General features: G+C 39.9%; 1 protein-coding gene across 1 annotated transcript; it reads left to right on the top strand.

Moving 5' to 3' along the window:
* The first annotated feature begins 396 nt into the window (after positions 1 to 396).
* PNN (pinin, desmosome associated protein) lies at positions 397 to 7575 on the top strand. Its single transcript, XM_019644681.1, has 9 exons — positions 397 to 601; positions 1260 to 1331; positions 1723 to 1791; positions 2505 to 2577; positions 2691 to 2785; positions 2951 to 3026; positions 4049 to 4204; positions 4283 to 4421; positions 5148 to 7575. Exons 1-9 carry the CDS (start codon positions 489 to 491, stop codon positions 6512 to 6514), a joined length of 2160 nt encoding a protein of 719 aa, XP_019500226.1. The 5' UTR covers positions 397 to 488; the 3' UTR covers positions 6515 to 7575.
* Positions 7576 to 12848: the final 5273 nt, after the last annotated feature.

Here is a 12848-nt window from a genome sequence, read left to right as displayed (position 1 = left end):
CACACTCCTGGGCATGCGCACCAATAGAACGGCCGCACCCAATCCTAACCTCTTTACAGGACGGGGGGGGGGTAGACTTGCCTCCTTCTTACTCTGATGTGATTAGGTGGTTAAAACGACGTAAGGCACGTCATATCACAGGTTAAAAACGCTGCAAGACTCCACATCGCTCGCCAGAGAAGCAGGCCCGCGAGCCCGCGTCTCCGAGGACGCGAGGACTCACAAACCCGCCCCAACTCTGCGCTAGAATCTGAGCCCAGCCACACACAGCTAATTGGAGAGGGAGGTGACCGCCTAGCGGACTTTTCATTGGCCCAGAGTCAGAAAGGCCGGTAGGTTCTCCCCCTTCCGGTTGCTGAGTGGTTGAGGCCGAAAAACAACGCCTATCGTCATTGGCTGAACCCCGCTGTCAGTCCCCTCGCGCCTGGCGGCGCGGCACTGGCAGGCGCGGCCTGTGGAGCAGTCTCGAAACCTGCTGCGGGGAGAAAATGGCGGTCGCAGTGAGAACTTTACAGGAGCAGCTGGAAAAGGCCAAAGAAAGCCTAAAGAACGTAGATGAGAATATTCGCAAGCTCACCGGGCGGGATCCGAATGACGTGAGGTAAAGGCCGGATGGGAAATGCCGGCTCCAGAGGCAGCCATCAAGCCGGGGTGAATGGGAGGTGGGGAGGGCGACCAGCTCCCAGAAGGCTGGAACATCGAGGCCTGTTCCCGGGGCGGCGGCAGAACCCGGTCCTCGGTGAGGTGGGGGAGTCTTCAAGGCCCCGCTATAGGTCCCCGGGCTCAGGTGCGTGAGGAAGGAGAGCGGGGCCTGCGTGCGGCGGGATGGCTTCCCGGCCTGTGGGAAGGCCCGGACTGCGGATTCCCGCCCTCGGCCCTGCAGGCCCGGAACTGCAGCACAAAGCCCCATCTCCCTCCGGGGGCCACTGACCCGGAGACCCACTCGGGACATGGTTCGCCCCGTCTCCCCCAGGCTCTTGCCCACGTGCAGCTTCCTCGGGGTTAGCGAAATTAGGACCTGCTCCAAGCTTGTTAATGTCTAGGAGCATCGAGATAAGTACAATTTCTGTGATATTGATCTTGAAAAAGCAAGGAAGTCAAATAGTACTTCCTGTCCATTTTCAAACACGTGGATTTGATCCGTCTGTTTAGAACTTTTCTGGTTATTTTCTCTTTATGATGAACCGTGCTGGTGAACGTATTTGGTGCCATTAGATGTATCCACATGATTTTTGTACTGATTTGTAAATATCTTGTAGGCCCATCCAAGCCAGATTGCTGGCCCTTTCTGGTCCTGGTGGAGGTAGAGGACGTGGTAGTTTATTGCTGAGGTAAGACTTCCTTTGGACTTAATTAGTATGTTAGGACTGTTGGTGCTTTTTACACTAAATTAATGTATCGTTTTAAACAAAATTTGTGGTAGACCAATGTTAGAAGTGTTTATTTAAAGCTATGATTAACTGTATGGTTTTCTGGGTAGTTACACTTGGAGCTTCATGTACATGTAAAACTAGAGATTACAGAATATAACTAGACCAATTTTATGTAAACTTAAATTTTTTTTTTTTGGTTTTTAAAAAGTGCTGTATAAAAGCATCTTGGAGTTAATGTTCATTTAAATTGGTTTAATTGAAAGGATAGTTAAAATTTCTAATCCTGTTGCTAAATGGAAATGTTTATCTTAAATTTCAAGTGCTTTGTGTTGGACATTTTTAATTGCAGGCGTGGATTCTCAGATAGTGGAGGAGGACCCCCAGCCAAACAGAGAGACCTTGAAGGGGCAGTCAGTAGGTATGTTGGAAAAAAAGATTCTGAAGGCACACTTATATGCTCTATTTTCTGAGGTAGCATACAAGTATTTAATAAATATTGTGTCAAAGAGAGAATGTCCAACATACAGAAAAGTTGTATAAACATTTGAACCAAAATTTTGGGGACATACCCAGAAGCAAAATCTCAGCAGATTAAGAAAATGCTCTGGAGAAGGGCAGTTTTGCAGCTTATTTTATACATTCAAATCAAAGGAGAAGACATAAGGAGGGTTATATGAAACTTATTGGTGGTAAATTAAGGCGGCAAGAGAAAGCAAAGTGGGGAGATTTGTAGAATTGGATTAAAAAAATGGAGACACACTTTTAGTTTGGAGGGTATAGAATAGTTAATAATTAGCATTTACAGTACATCAAGATGGTATGCAAGGAATAAGATAGCAATGAGGGGTTCTGTGGTCTTGTGCTCTGGAATCTTGTGTCCCTGCCTTCAGGAGGGGGAGTCTAGAAAACTACTTTGACATTTCAAAGGTATGTTATCCTAGATGCATAAGAGCAATGAACACAGCTCACTGAAGGTTTCATCTTTTCACTACTAGAGCAAAGAGTAAAATGGGATGGAGACTAATAGAATGAGGCTTCTGGAAATGAGTCCTAGAAAAAGTAGTCATTTGCCCTTGGTAGGCACCTAAGTCAGATTCTGTAGCGGTCATTTAAATTATTTTCCTATGACAGGCTGGGCGGGGAGCGTCGGACACGGAGAGAATCACGCCAAGAAAGCGACCCAGAGGATGATGATGTTAAAAAGGTAATTGAGATTAAAAGAACTTAGAGGATGAATATAGTATTTTCATTTTATTACATTTAAAGAGTACCACCCATATGCTTGTTAAATTACTGAGATTTCCTTTTCTCCTGCAGCCAGCTTTGCAGTCTTCAGTTGTAGCTACCTCCAAAGAACGCACCCGGAGAGATCTTATCCAGGATCAAAATATGGATGAAAAGGGAAAGCAAAGGTATCTTTCGTGACTTTTGGGGAAAAAACTCCTGCCAAATAATGCGATTTTAAGAAAATTTAAGCAATTTTCCAAGTGCCTATAGTATGTTTCTTTTTAGGAAATGGCACATGTTTAAATGAAGTAGATCCTGTTGAAATTGAATTTTCTTTTTCTGTTCTTTAGGAACCGGCGAATATTTGGCTTGTTGATGGGCACTCTTCAGAAATTTAAGCAAGAATCTACTGTTGCTACTGAAAGGGTATTTATGCAGTTTCTCCTTTGCTTTCTTAAGTTATCAAAGTAGTTGCTAACATGTTTTTAAAAAGAGCCGAAAAGCTCTCTTAAGGTGTAATTGCAAGCCTAAAATGAATCCAAGGAAAAACTTATATAACTTTCTGGAGTTAAATTGTTAAGTGGTTTTTTTTTGAGGTCTTTGGAAGTAATTGAGTGGACATCTTTGTAGTGTAAAGAACCCTGGTCTGTGACCCAGGAGAACCTGAGCTCTGGTCTTAGCTCTATTGACAGTCTCATTTTGTGGTCTTGGGGACAAGCTGCTTCATTTCTCACAGTGCTTTTTCTTCAGCAAGGGAGTTGAACTCATTGATCATTACTAAAAACTAGTTTATTTACACACTCAGAGGCAATATTTAGCACTCTAGAAGCAAAAGCATAAATGTTTACTGCCCTCCATAGTTTGACTGTTGTCTTTCTAGAAGTTTTTATTTTGCTAAAGGCACAAAATTGTGTCTGGAGTTAAACACCAAGCTGCTGCTTCTCGGGAAAACTAGAGTGGAAAAGGAGATAATTCGGTTATAGGAGATTAATAAATGTTTATTTTTGCTTTTATGTATTAATTTTATTAGAAAATATAAAAGGCTTAAAGGAATTTTAATGTGTGAATAGTACGTGTAGTTTTTTAAAATAGGTGGAAAGTTATAACTAGTTATTAGGATATCACTTCTGTTAAATTTTTTGATTTAGAAAGAATAATTGAAGGTAGCCTATAAAGACAGTGCTGTTTTTGTGTGGTTAATTTAAGGAAAAAACCTTACTTAAAAGTTTTATGTTGGAATGGAAGTTACTGTTATGGTTAATGGCTTTAAAAGTTAGATTTTTACGTGAAAAAGCTCCAGTCCCCATTTGAAAGAAATTGCAATCAGCCTCAAATTCTGTTTGAATTAGTTGGTATCCTAAATTACAAATGTGAAACGCTTGTAGATAACTTAGTAAAACTAATGTTTCACATAATCAGGATGTGTAAAGATCATTATTTATCTTTAGCAAAAAAGACGCCAGGAAATTGAGCAAAAACTTGAAGTGCAGGCAGAAGAAGAGAGAAAGCAGGTTGAAAATGAGAGGAGAGAACTATTTGAAGAAAGGCGTGCTAAACAGACAGAACTGCGGCTTTTGGAACAGAAGGTTGAGCTTGCACAGCTGGTGAGTAGTGTTGGAATTCTAAGATTGGTAGGTAATCTTTCATGTGTACAAAAGCGTGACCTTTTACCTTTTCTTTAGCAAGAAGAATGGAATGAGCATAATGCCAAGATAATTAAATATATAAGAACTAAGACAAAGCCCCATTTGTTCTATATTCCTGGAAGAATGTGTCCAGCTACCCAAAAACTAATAGAAGAGTCCCAGAGAAAAATGAATGGTAAGTGTACATGAAGAGGCCCATTGAAATTTTCCTAACGGGTAAGGTAATGCACTCACACATACACATTTGTTTGTTTCCTATAATAGTTGTGATTTGATAGTTGATTTTTAAAATAAGATGCTAATATGTTTGGAATGCAGGAGCATTTGTTTCATGACAGAGTATAGCTGGAAACTTACGTTTTGTAGGCAGTGCTTAATACATATGTATTTCTTAAGCATTTGATGTGACTTCTTTTTGCTTGATACTTTTAGTAGCCAGACAAATACTGCTGAAGCAAGAAAAAGTGAATATCAGTGTGTAGTCCACAGAGGGAACACACATGGGAGGGTCGACACTGCAAAGGTGGTGATTAGACTTATTTCTCCTTGGGAATCAGAAATTAATGTATGATATGCCATAAAACTGATTCGGTTTGAAAGGAGTTTTGTTCCTTATCAACCACCATAAAGTTAAATAGCAAAAGGTTGTCGTATTTGCCCATCACTTACATACTATGGTGTAGTTTTGCCTGCTAATAATTTCTTTAGGTTTTCAGTGGATCATTGCTTTTATCATTTTATGTCAGTTTATAATTACTCATTTACCATAATCAGTCTTTTGTTATCTTCTCTTTACAAAAAGGCATTTAGATAAGCTCAGTGACAGTTTGTGGGGCAGGTGTCAAATTGTGACTGAATTTTCTTATAGTAAATTTTACATGCGTAAATTTTTATTCTTTAGCTTTATTTGAAGGTAGACGCATCGAATTTGCAGAACAAATAAATAAAATGGAGGCTAGGCCTAGAAGACAATCAATGAAGGAAAAAGAGCATCAGGTGGTGCGTAATGAAGAACAGAAGGCGGAACAAGAAGAGGGTAAGGTGGCTCAGCGAGAGGAAGAATTGGAGGAGACAGGTAATCAGCACAATGACGTAGAAATAGAGGAAGCAGGCGAGGAAGAGGAAAAGGAAATAAGTATAGTTCATAGCGATGCAGAAAAAGAACAGGAGGAGGAAGAACAAAAACAGGAAATGGAGGTTAAGATGGAAGAGGAAACTGAGGTAAGAGAAAGTGAGAAGCAGCAAGATAGTCAGCCTGAGGAAGTTATGGATGTGCTAGAGATGGTGGAGAGTGTCAAAAATGTAATTGCTGAGCAGGAGGTAATGGAAACCAATCAAGTCGAAAGTGTAGAACCTTCAGAAAATGAAACTAACAAAGAATTGGAGCCAGAAATGGAATTTGAAGTTGAGCCAGATAAAGAATGTAAATCTCTTTCTCCTGCAAAAGAGAGTGCTAGTGTTCTAGAAATGGAAAATGAGCCTGAGGACAAAGAAGAGAAAGAATCTGAGCCCCAACCTGAGCCTGTGGGTCAACCTCAGCCCCTGCCTCAGTCTCAGCCCCTGCCTCAGTCCCAGTCTCAGCCCCAACCAGTACTCCAGCCCCAGCTTCTCTCTCAACCCGAGACTGTGCCATTAGCTGTTTTACAGTCATCACCTCAGGTTTCTCAGGAGCAAGGGCATTCACTACCTGAAAGGAAGGAGTTTCCTGTAGAATCTGTAAAACTCACCGAGGTGACAGTAGAGCCAGTCTCGACAGTACATCCAGAAAGCAAATCCAAAACCAAAACTAGGAGCAGAAGTCGAGGTCGAGCTAGAAATAAAACAAGCAAGAGTAGAAGTCGGAGCAGCAGCAGCAGTAGTTCTAGTAGCAGTTCAACTAGTAGCAGCAGTGGAAGCAGTTCTAGCAGTGGGAGTAGTAGTAGTCGTAGTAGTTCCAGTAGCAGCTCCAGTACAAGTGGCAGCAGCAGCAGAGACAGTAGCAGCAGCACTACTAGTAGTAGTGAGAGTAGAAGTCGGAGTAGGGGTCGGGGACATAATAGAGATAGAAAGCACAGGAGGAGCGTGGATCGAAAGCGAAGGGATACTTCAGGACTAGAAAGAAGTCACAAGTCATCAAAAGGTGGTAGTAGTAGAGATACAAAAGGATCAAAGGATAAGAATTCCCGGTCCGACAGAAAGAGGTCTATATCAGAGAGTAGTCGATCAGGCAAAAGATCTTCAAGAAGTGAAAGAGACCGAAAATCAGACAGGAAAGACAAAAGGCGTTAATGGAAGAAGCCAGGCTTTCTTAGCCTATTTGCAGCAGAAGATTTCTTGATGAGTAAAAGGATTACCTTTCCTTGTAAGGAGGATGCTGCCTTAAGAATGCATGTTGTAAAAAATCTTTTTGGAAAATAGAGACTGTTTGTTTACCAGACATTCTTGTACTTTTTGCATAATTTTGTAAGAGTTATTTATCAAAATTATGTGAGGTTCCAAATATGTAAAAATAATAATAATAAAAAAAGATTAACATCCCTTGTCATCTTTTTTAAATATCCTATACTCTTCAGTAAGAATCTGTATATTTTAATAGGTAAAGCTTTAAGTCTGTTCCCTTCTAATTCTGTATCATACTTTGCTTTTGTAGAAATAAATGTGCATTTCTTTCATTAGTTTTGGGATGTCCTCTACACTTGTATAATATCCTCTTGATCTTTTCAGCTTTTATTATTAGATTCTGAACGTGATTAGAATAACTTTGAAATTTTCCTCACTTTTATTTGCCTTAGACAATTTTGAGTTGTCAAAGACAGATCTTTGCAGCTTTGGGGGGGCATAGTTCTTAAGATGATTTACTATTTTTTCTAATCTCCCTTGTTACTTTCATCTAAGCATTTCCCCCTAGTTTTCATATTTACACCATATTTTTGGTAGGTAAATTTAAATGGTATAATTTGGTTGGCATTTTCTCCACAATTATAGGAGCATCATTCTTTTGTTTCCGTGGTTTCTTATGTGATACATCATATACATTTGTTAAAATAATCACTTCTTTTCAGGGAAGGGAGGTAAAATATTCTAAACTTGGGATTTTGAGTTCGTGGTCTTGTCTTAACTTTTGTGTTGGCTCTAACTGAAACATGCCAATATGTGTTTTCAAGAATTTTTGTTTAAGTATTGTATGAAAGTTTACAAAATAAAGGAAGTTCATTCACACTTGAATCTGTAAACAAGAACACAAGTGTACCAAGTGATTAACTTTGTTTTATAAATTTGTATGAATTTGGAGTATCTGTTGCCCATTACATGTGCAAATAAATGTGGCTTAGACTTGTGTGATTGCTTAAGACTAGTACTTGTATTAACCTCCATGCTTTATACAAGAGAGCATTTAAATTGCAAATGGCTTCTTTTGAGTTTAGATTTTAACATTGACTATAGTTTTAAGCTTGACTGAATATTCATTATGCCTTCCTTTGACAAGTAAATGGTAACTGAAAATGTTGACAAGCATTTCCAGCATTGTATAAATGTAAGTGAACATGTTAAAAGAAAGAACTCAAAAAATCTTTTCTTGGAGTAATCAGTAAACCTGAAATGAGCAGAATTCAAACTGCAGAGCCAGCTACCTGCATCCCTGGGCTAGTGGTTTCCACCTAGAGTAGCTTCATCCAGGGATTTTAATCCTCTACAGGAAGTACAATAGCTCCCCTTTATCTGCCAGGGATGTTCTGAGACACCTAGTGGATGCCTGAAACCATGGATATAGCACCAAACCCTATATATAGTCATTTTTTCCTATAGATACATAAAAGTATGTGTTAGGCACAGTTAGAGATTAACAATAGGAAACTAAAACGAGATAATAAAAGTTATGTGAATGTAATTTCAGGGGATCCCTTGCTATTTAATATTTTTTACCACTGTTAAACCACAAATAAGTGGGGACTAATGTACAAATTCTGTTTTCCTGTGTGCCATGAAAAGATAAAAGGGATGACAACCTGGTCCTTTTAAATAAAAGTCCTTATTGGATGATTCTAAAATGTATTAAGGAGTGGGGTCACCCCCATAACCCTCTAAGCTCACACACGCAAAAAATGCATGTATTAAGATCCTTTATACGCATTTTTGTTAAGATTTTATTGGGGAATCAGGGAAGGGGAACAAAAGTTGCTGTCCTTTTCTTCAGTCTAGTTATGGAGGATGTCACTTCACTGGCCCATGTTGGTATGATCATTGTGCTCTTCCCGGGTGAGGCAGTTGCTCGCTGGCCATTGGACGGCCACTCACTCTTGGCTGCCAGCCACAGTAGCTCATGGTAGCCCACTGCAGCCTATGCTGTTGCTGGTGACAATGGCAGCCGAGCTCCAGGTTGAGCTGTTGTTCACCATCTTAGCTGTAGAGGGTGCAGCGTCACTGGCCCTCATGGGATCCAAACCAGGGCCCTGCTGCTCTGAGCAGGCATCCCAGGCCAACTCAACATGCTACTCAGCTGGCCCTACAAATTAAGTTTTGTTCACTCATTTTTATCTGCAAAATTTATAAACAATTTTCATGATGCTTATAGAAAAGATGACTCATTTTGGCTTTAAGTTCAATTGTTGGGAATGATGGTGATGGTCTAATGCATGCGGAGTTACCTTTGGGATAAAAGCAATTTTCAGTTCTGATGTATATGGAAAGAATTCTAAATATTTTAGTGGTATGCATTTATAAATTGGAAGGTTTCATTTTTAAAATTGAGTTTTTCATTTTATTTCCAATTAATGCTTTATCCTGAGAAATGAAATTTTAGGAAATTTATATTCAGAGACCCATGTAATTGGTTACTTGCAAAGATGGAATGTTAGAATGAAAAAGGAAGAGCAGTTTTCCTGGGGGAAGGTGGGAGGAGACGTTACTGGGGTCCTAGTAGAGGTTACAAATTAGCATTTATGGGAAAGTTAGAAGCTGAAGAGGGATAGGGCTAGTGATTAAGGACTGAAGTTAGTGGGAACTCAATAGCAAAGGCATCTGTCTAAGGGGTTGTTTAGAAAATGTCTTGTTTACTGTAACATTCCAAGAGTAGTTTGCAGAACCACAAAAATTAGAAGATAGTTTGGTCTTCAATGAGCTGTTTCCAAGCTAGGACTCATCTATGCACTTTATAGAACTCTGGCAACTGCACATTTCTAGAACACAAAAGCAGTAAATTGAGTGAATCTATATAAGTTGGCGTAAATTAAAAAGGAAAGCTACTAGTGATTACAGGGTATAGTAATATGGGTCACTGCTGTCAGAATAACAAGGCATTAAAATGTTTTGGGGTTCAATCACAACATGAATTTTTAAAAAATCTTTATTGAAATCATTGAATAAAAGTCTTACCCAGTTTTCCTTCTTGAGGTAATGCCTTTAAAGTACTTAGCCCAGAAAAAGACATTTGCTATTTACATGGTTGGGCCTTCCTCCTCTTAATAAATCAATGGGGAAAGACTGGTAAAGGTGAAAATTTCTTACACTTTTCTTTGTCTCACCTAGCATGACCTTTCAAAAAAAAAAGGCCAGCCGAGTGGCTCAGTTGGTTAAGAGCTCACTCAAGAGTGCAAGCTCTGAGCAACAGGGTCACTGGTTCGATTCCCGGCCTGAGCTGAGCTGCCAACAGGTGGCAGGATGTCTCAGCTAAAGAAAAAAAGCAAAACTCAAATGCCTACCACTTTGGCTTGGCTTCCCATGGTCATTTCAGTACCCTATTTAACCACTATTTGCCTTCACTGTCCCCTTTTCTTGCTTTATTTTCTTCCATAACAGCATTCTATCCAGATACATCGTATTTTTGGTTTATTGTCTACTTCCCACTAGAATGCAAGCTCCAAGAGAGCCAAGGGTTTTTTGTTTGTTTGTTTGTTTTACCCCATTGCTCTATTTCAAATACCTAGGATAGGGCCTTGTGTAGTATAGGCAATATTACTCATAAATGAATTACGACAGGTCCTTAATGTGGTTCCATCTCTACCTGTCTTAGTTGCCTCTTTTCCAAGGAGCCGTTGTGGCTGTGGCAGAAAGTTAAAAAAAAAAGTTCAGAGAGGTCATTGAGGGGGCAGCTTATAGGGCCTTCCAGGCCGTTTTAAGTCCTTTGGCTTTTATCAGAAGTTAGGGTATGAACAGAAGGGTAAAGGAGAACTTAACAGAATTAACTGTGGCTGTTATGCTGAGAAAAGAAAGGCTAAATTGGGACCAAGGGTAAGAATAGAAACAGTTAAGGTGCTAATGCGATAATTAGGCAAAACGTAGTGACTTAGGCCAGGGTGGTAGCAGTGGAAGCGGGATCAGATTCTGGATATATGTTGAAGTCCCCAGGTGATTTGCTGGTGGATTATAAGTGGTGTGAGAAGTCAAAGATGAAAGATTTTACCTGAGCAACTAGAAATGAGTTGTCAGACAAGATCAGAAAAAACTAGAATGAACAGGTGTGGGGATAATGGAGGTGAGTGGGTTAGGAGCTTTGTCTGAGATTCCTATTAGACATTCAAGTAAAGATGTGAAGGTAGACATAACTTTTGGGTTCAAGAGAGTTCTGTACTAGAAATACAAATTGCAGAGTTCTGAGCATGTCAATGGAAAGATCACCAAAGAGTGAGTGTAGATAGGGAAGAGGTTTAAGGACAGTCCTTGGCACTTCAGCTTTTAAGATGATGAGGACCAGAGAGTTTGGAAAGGTCTATGGAGGGGGCCATGTGTCAGAGACCTGAGGGCAGCCTCTAGGAGCTGCATGTGGCCCGAAACAAACAGCTAGCAAGACCAAGGGACCCTGGGTCCTCCAGTTACAAGGAAGTTAAATCTGCCAACAACATCAAGGAGCTTGAAAGCAGACCCTTCCTTAGTCAAGCCTCCAGCTGAGGATGCCACCTTTCTTTCAGCCTTGTGAGATGCTGAGCAAAGAACTCAGCTATGCTGGCGTGGACTTCCGACCTGTATGATGTAATAAACAGGTATTGTTTTAGCCACTAAAAAAAGGGGGGATGGGGGAATGAGGACTTGAAGAGGAACCAGCAAAAGAGGAGCATCCAGAGAAATAGAAGAAGTAGAGATGTTTTTCACGGTAAGAGAAGATAATGTGTCAAGGAAGTAGTAATCGTGCTCAAGTGATGCTGGTAGGTTGATGAAAATGAAGAGTAAGAACCATTGGCTTTAGCAACATAGGTCATTAGTGACCTTCAAAAGCAGTTTTGGGAGAGTGATGGGGGCAAGAGGCTGATAGAGGATTCAAGAAATGGAGGTAAGCATCACTCCCAGTTAACGTTAGTTAAATTGGACCAATCATCCCACAGAAGAACTAGAAAAGCTGGAGATAGTATACTTCAGAGAACCATTAAGGTACTGAAGAATTACAGGGCCATGATCTGAGAAGGATACCCAGAGAGGCGCCTGGCATTTTTTTGGCTACTACTGCCTATATCCCCAATTAACTTCTTAAGGAAAAATCTTAGACTTTTTCCAAAATTGCTCAGCAAACAATATTTCTCATTGCAGGTACTTATTTGTTCATGAAATGAACACTATTACCCCACAGGAGACATTCCATGATGTGACCATTAAAATCTTAGTTTTGGTGAATATTTTTGTGAAAAATCTATAGAAGCTAAAACCACAATACATTATAAACGTTTGAATCTTGACTATTCTCTAGAAAGCAGTAGGGCCTATGTAACTGACCTATTTGAAGGTATTGAATTCAGGAAAAAACAAAACATCTTTTTAAGTTAACCTAAGAAATTATTTCATCTTTGCTTTTTCCTCTGAAATATTAAAATAAATGGCTTCCTTTCGATCACCACTCAATTTCCAGCTCCTACTTATGCACCTGGCATGCAGTATATGCTTGATAAATATTTGTAGAATGAAAGACTATGATCAATCCTAAGGAATTAAAAGAAATCAGCTTAAAGTTTTTTCTCTCCATAATATCCATAATAGAAGGCAGGAACTACTGTTCAATCTCTAATGCCCCAAATGTCTTTCTTTTACTTAGTAAATAGGCTTTCAATAAATATTTCCTAAATTGAGTAGCTCAGAAGATAAGCTGGGATTATTAACATTGACATTTTGAGAGACTAACTTGTTTGGGTTGATTTAAAAATAATTATAAGCATGGTTGAAATGGCCTTACGTATAGCAGTTAAAGAAAAGTGCACAAGCCATAGGTATATGAGTATAACTGGATTCGAGCAAAGCGTAACCATTCCCCAGGTTGTGCAGGAGAGCTACAGAGTTATAGACCTCATAGCTACACTACTGACAATGTCATGGTCTCCAGTGGTGGTGTTTCTAATAATGCACATGCTTGAAAGTTCAAGAGGACTGATCACAAGGGCCTTTCATGCTGAAAGGTGCAGTTTCTGCACTAAGGTCTTTGAGAAGAAGATATTTAAGATGGCATAGGTATGAGAACGTGAAAACATATTAAAAGTTATAATAGAGTGTCACGTCCAGCGTGGCAAGGGCAAATGGGACACGAGAGGGGCGGCGCAGATTTGAATAAGTACAAGAGACAAAAGTAAGATTTAAGAGCGAGACCAAGGGACTCAGCCTTCAGAGATAGACTGAGCCACCGAATCGGGTCAACGCATGGTTTTTA

Source organism: Hipposideros armiger, unplaced genomic scaffold (genome assembly GCF_001890085.2).
Source record: "Hipposideros armiger isolate ML-2016 unplaced genomic scaffold, ASM189008v1 scaffold_90, whole genome shotgun sequence".
Lineage (NCBI taxonomy): Eukaryota > Metazoa > Chordata > Mammalia > Chiroptera > Hipposideridae > Hipposideros > Hipposideros armiger.
Note: the sequence above shows the minus strand (reverse complement) of the source record. Positions and strands in the feature narration are given on the sequence as shown.

Bases quoted from the DNA above. Each gene is read 5' to 3' on its own strand.
- PNN (XM_019644681.1), top strand. From the start codon at position 489: ATGGCGGTCGCAGTGAGAACTTTACAGGAGCAGCTGGAAAAGGCCAAA. The intron at 602-1,259 runs GTAAAGGCCGGA...AATATCTTGTAG, and splicing joins CGGGATCCGAATGACGTGAG to GCCCATCCAAGCCAGATTGC. The intron at 1,792-2,504 runs GTATGTTGGAAA...TTCCTATGACAG, and splicing joins CTTGAAGGGGCAGTCAGTAG to GCTGGGCGGGGAGCGTCGGA.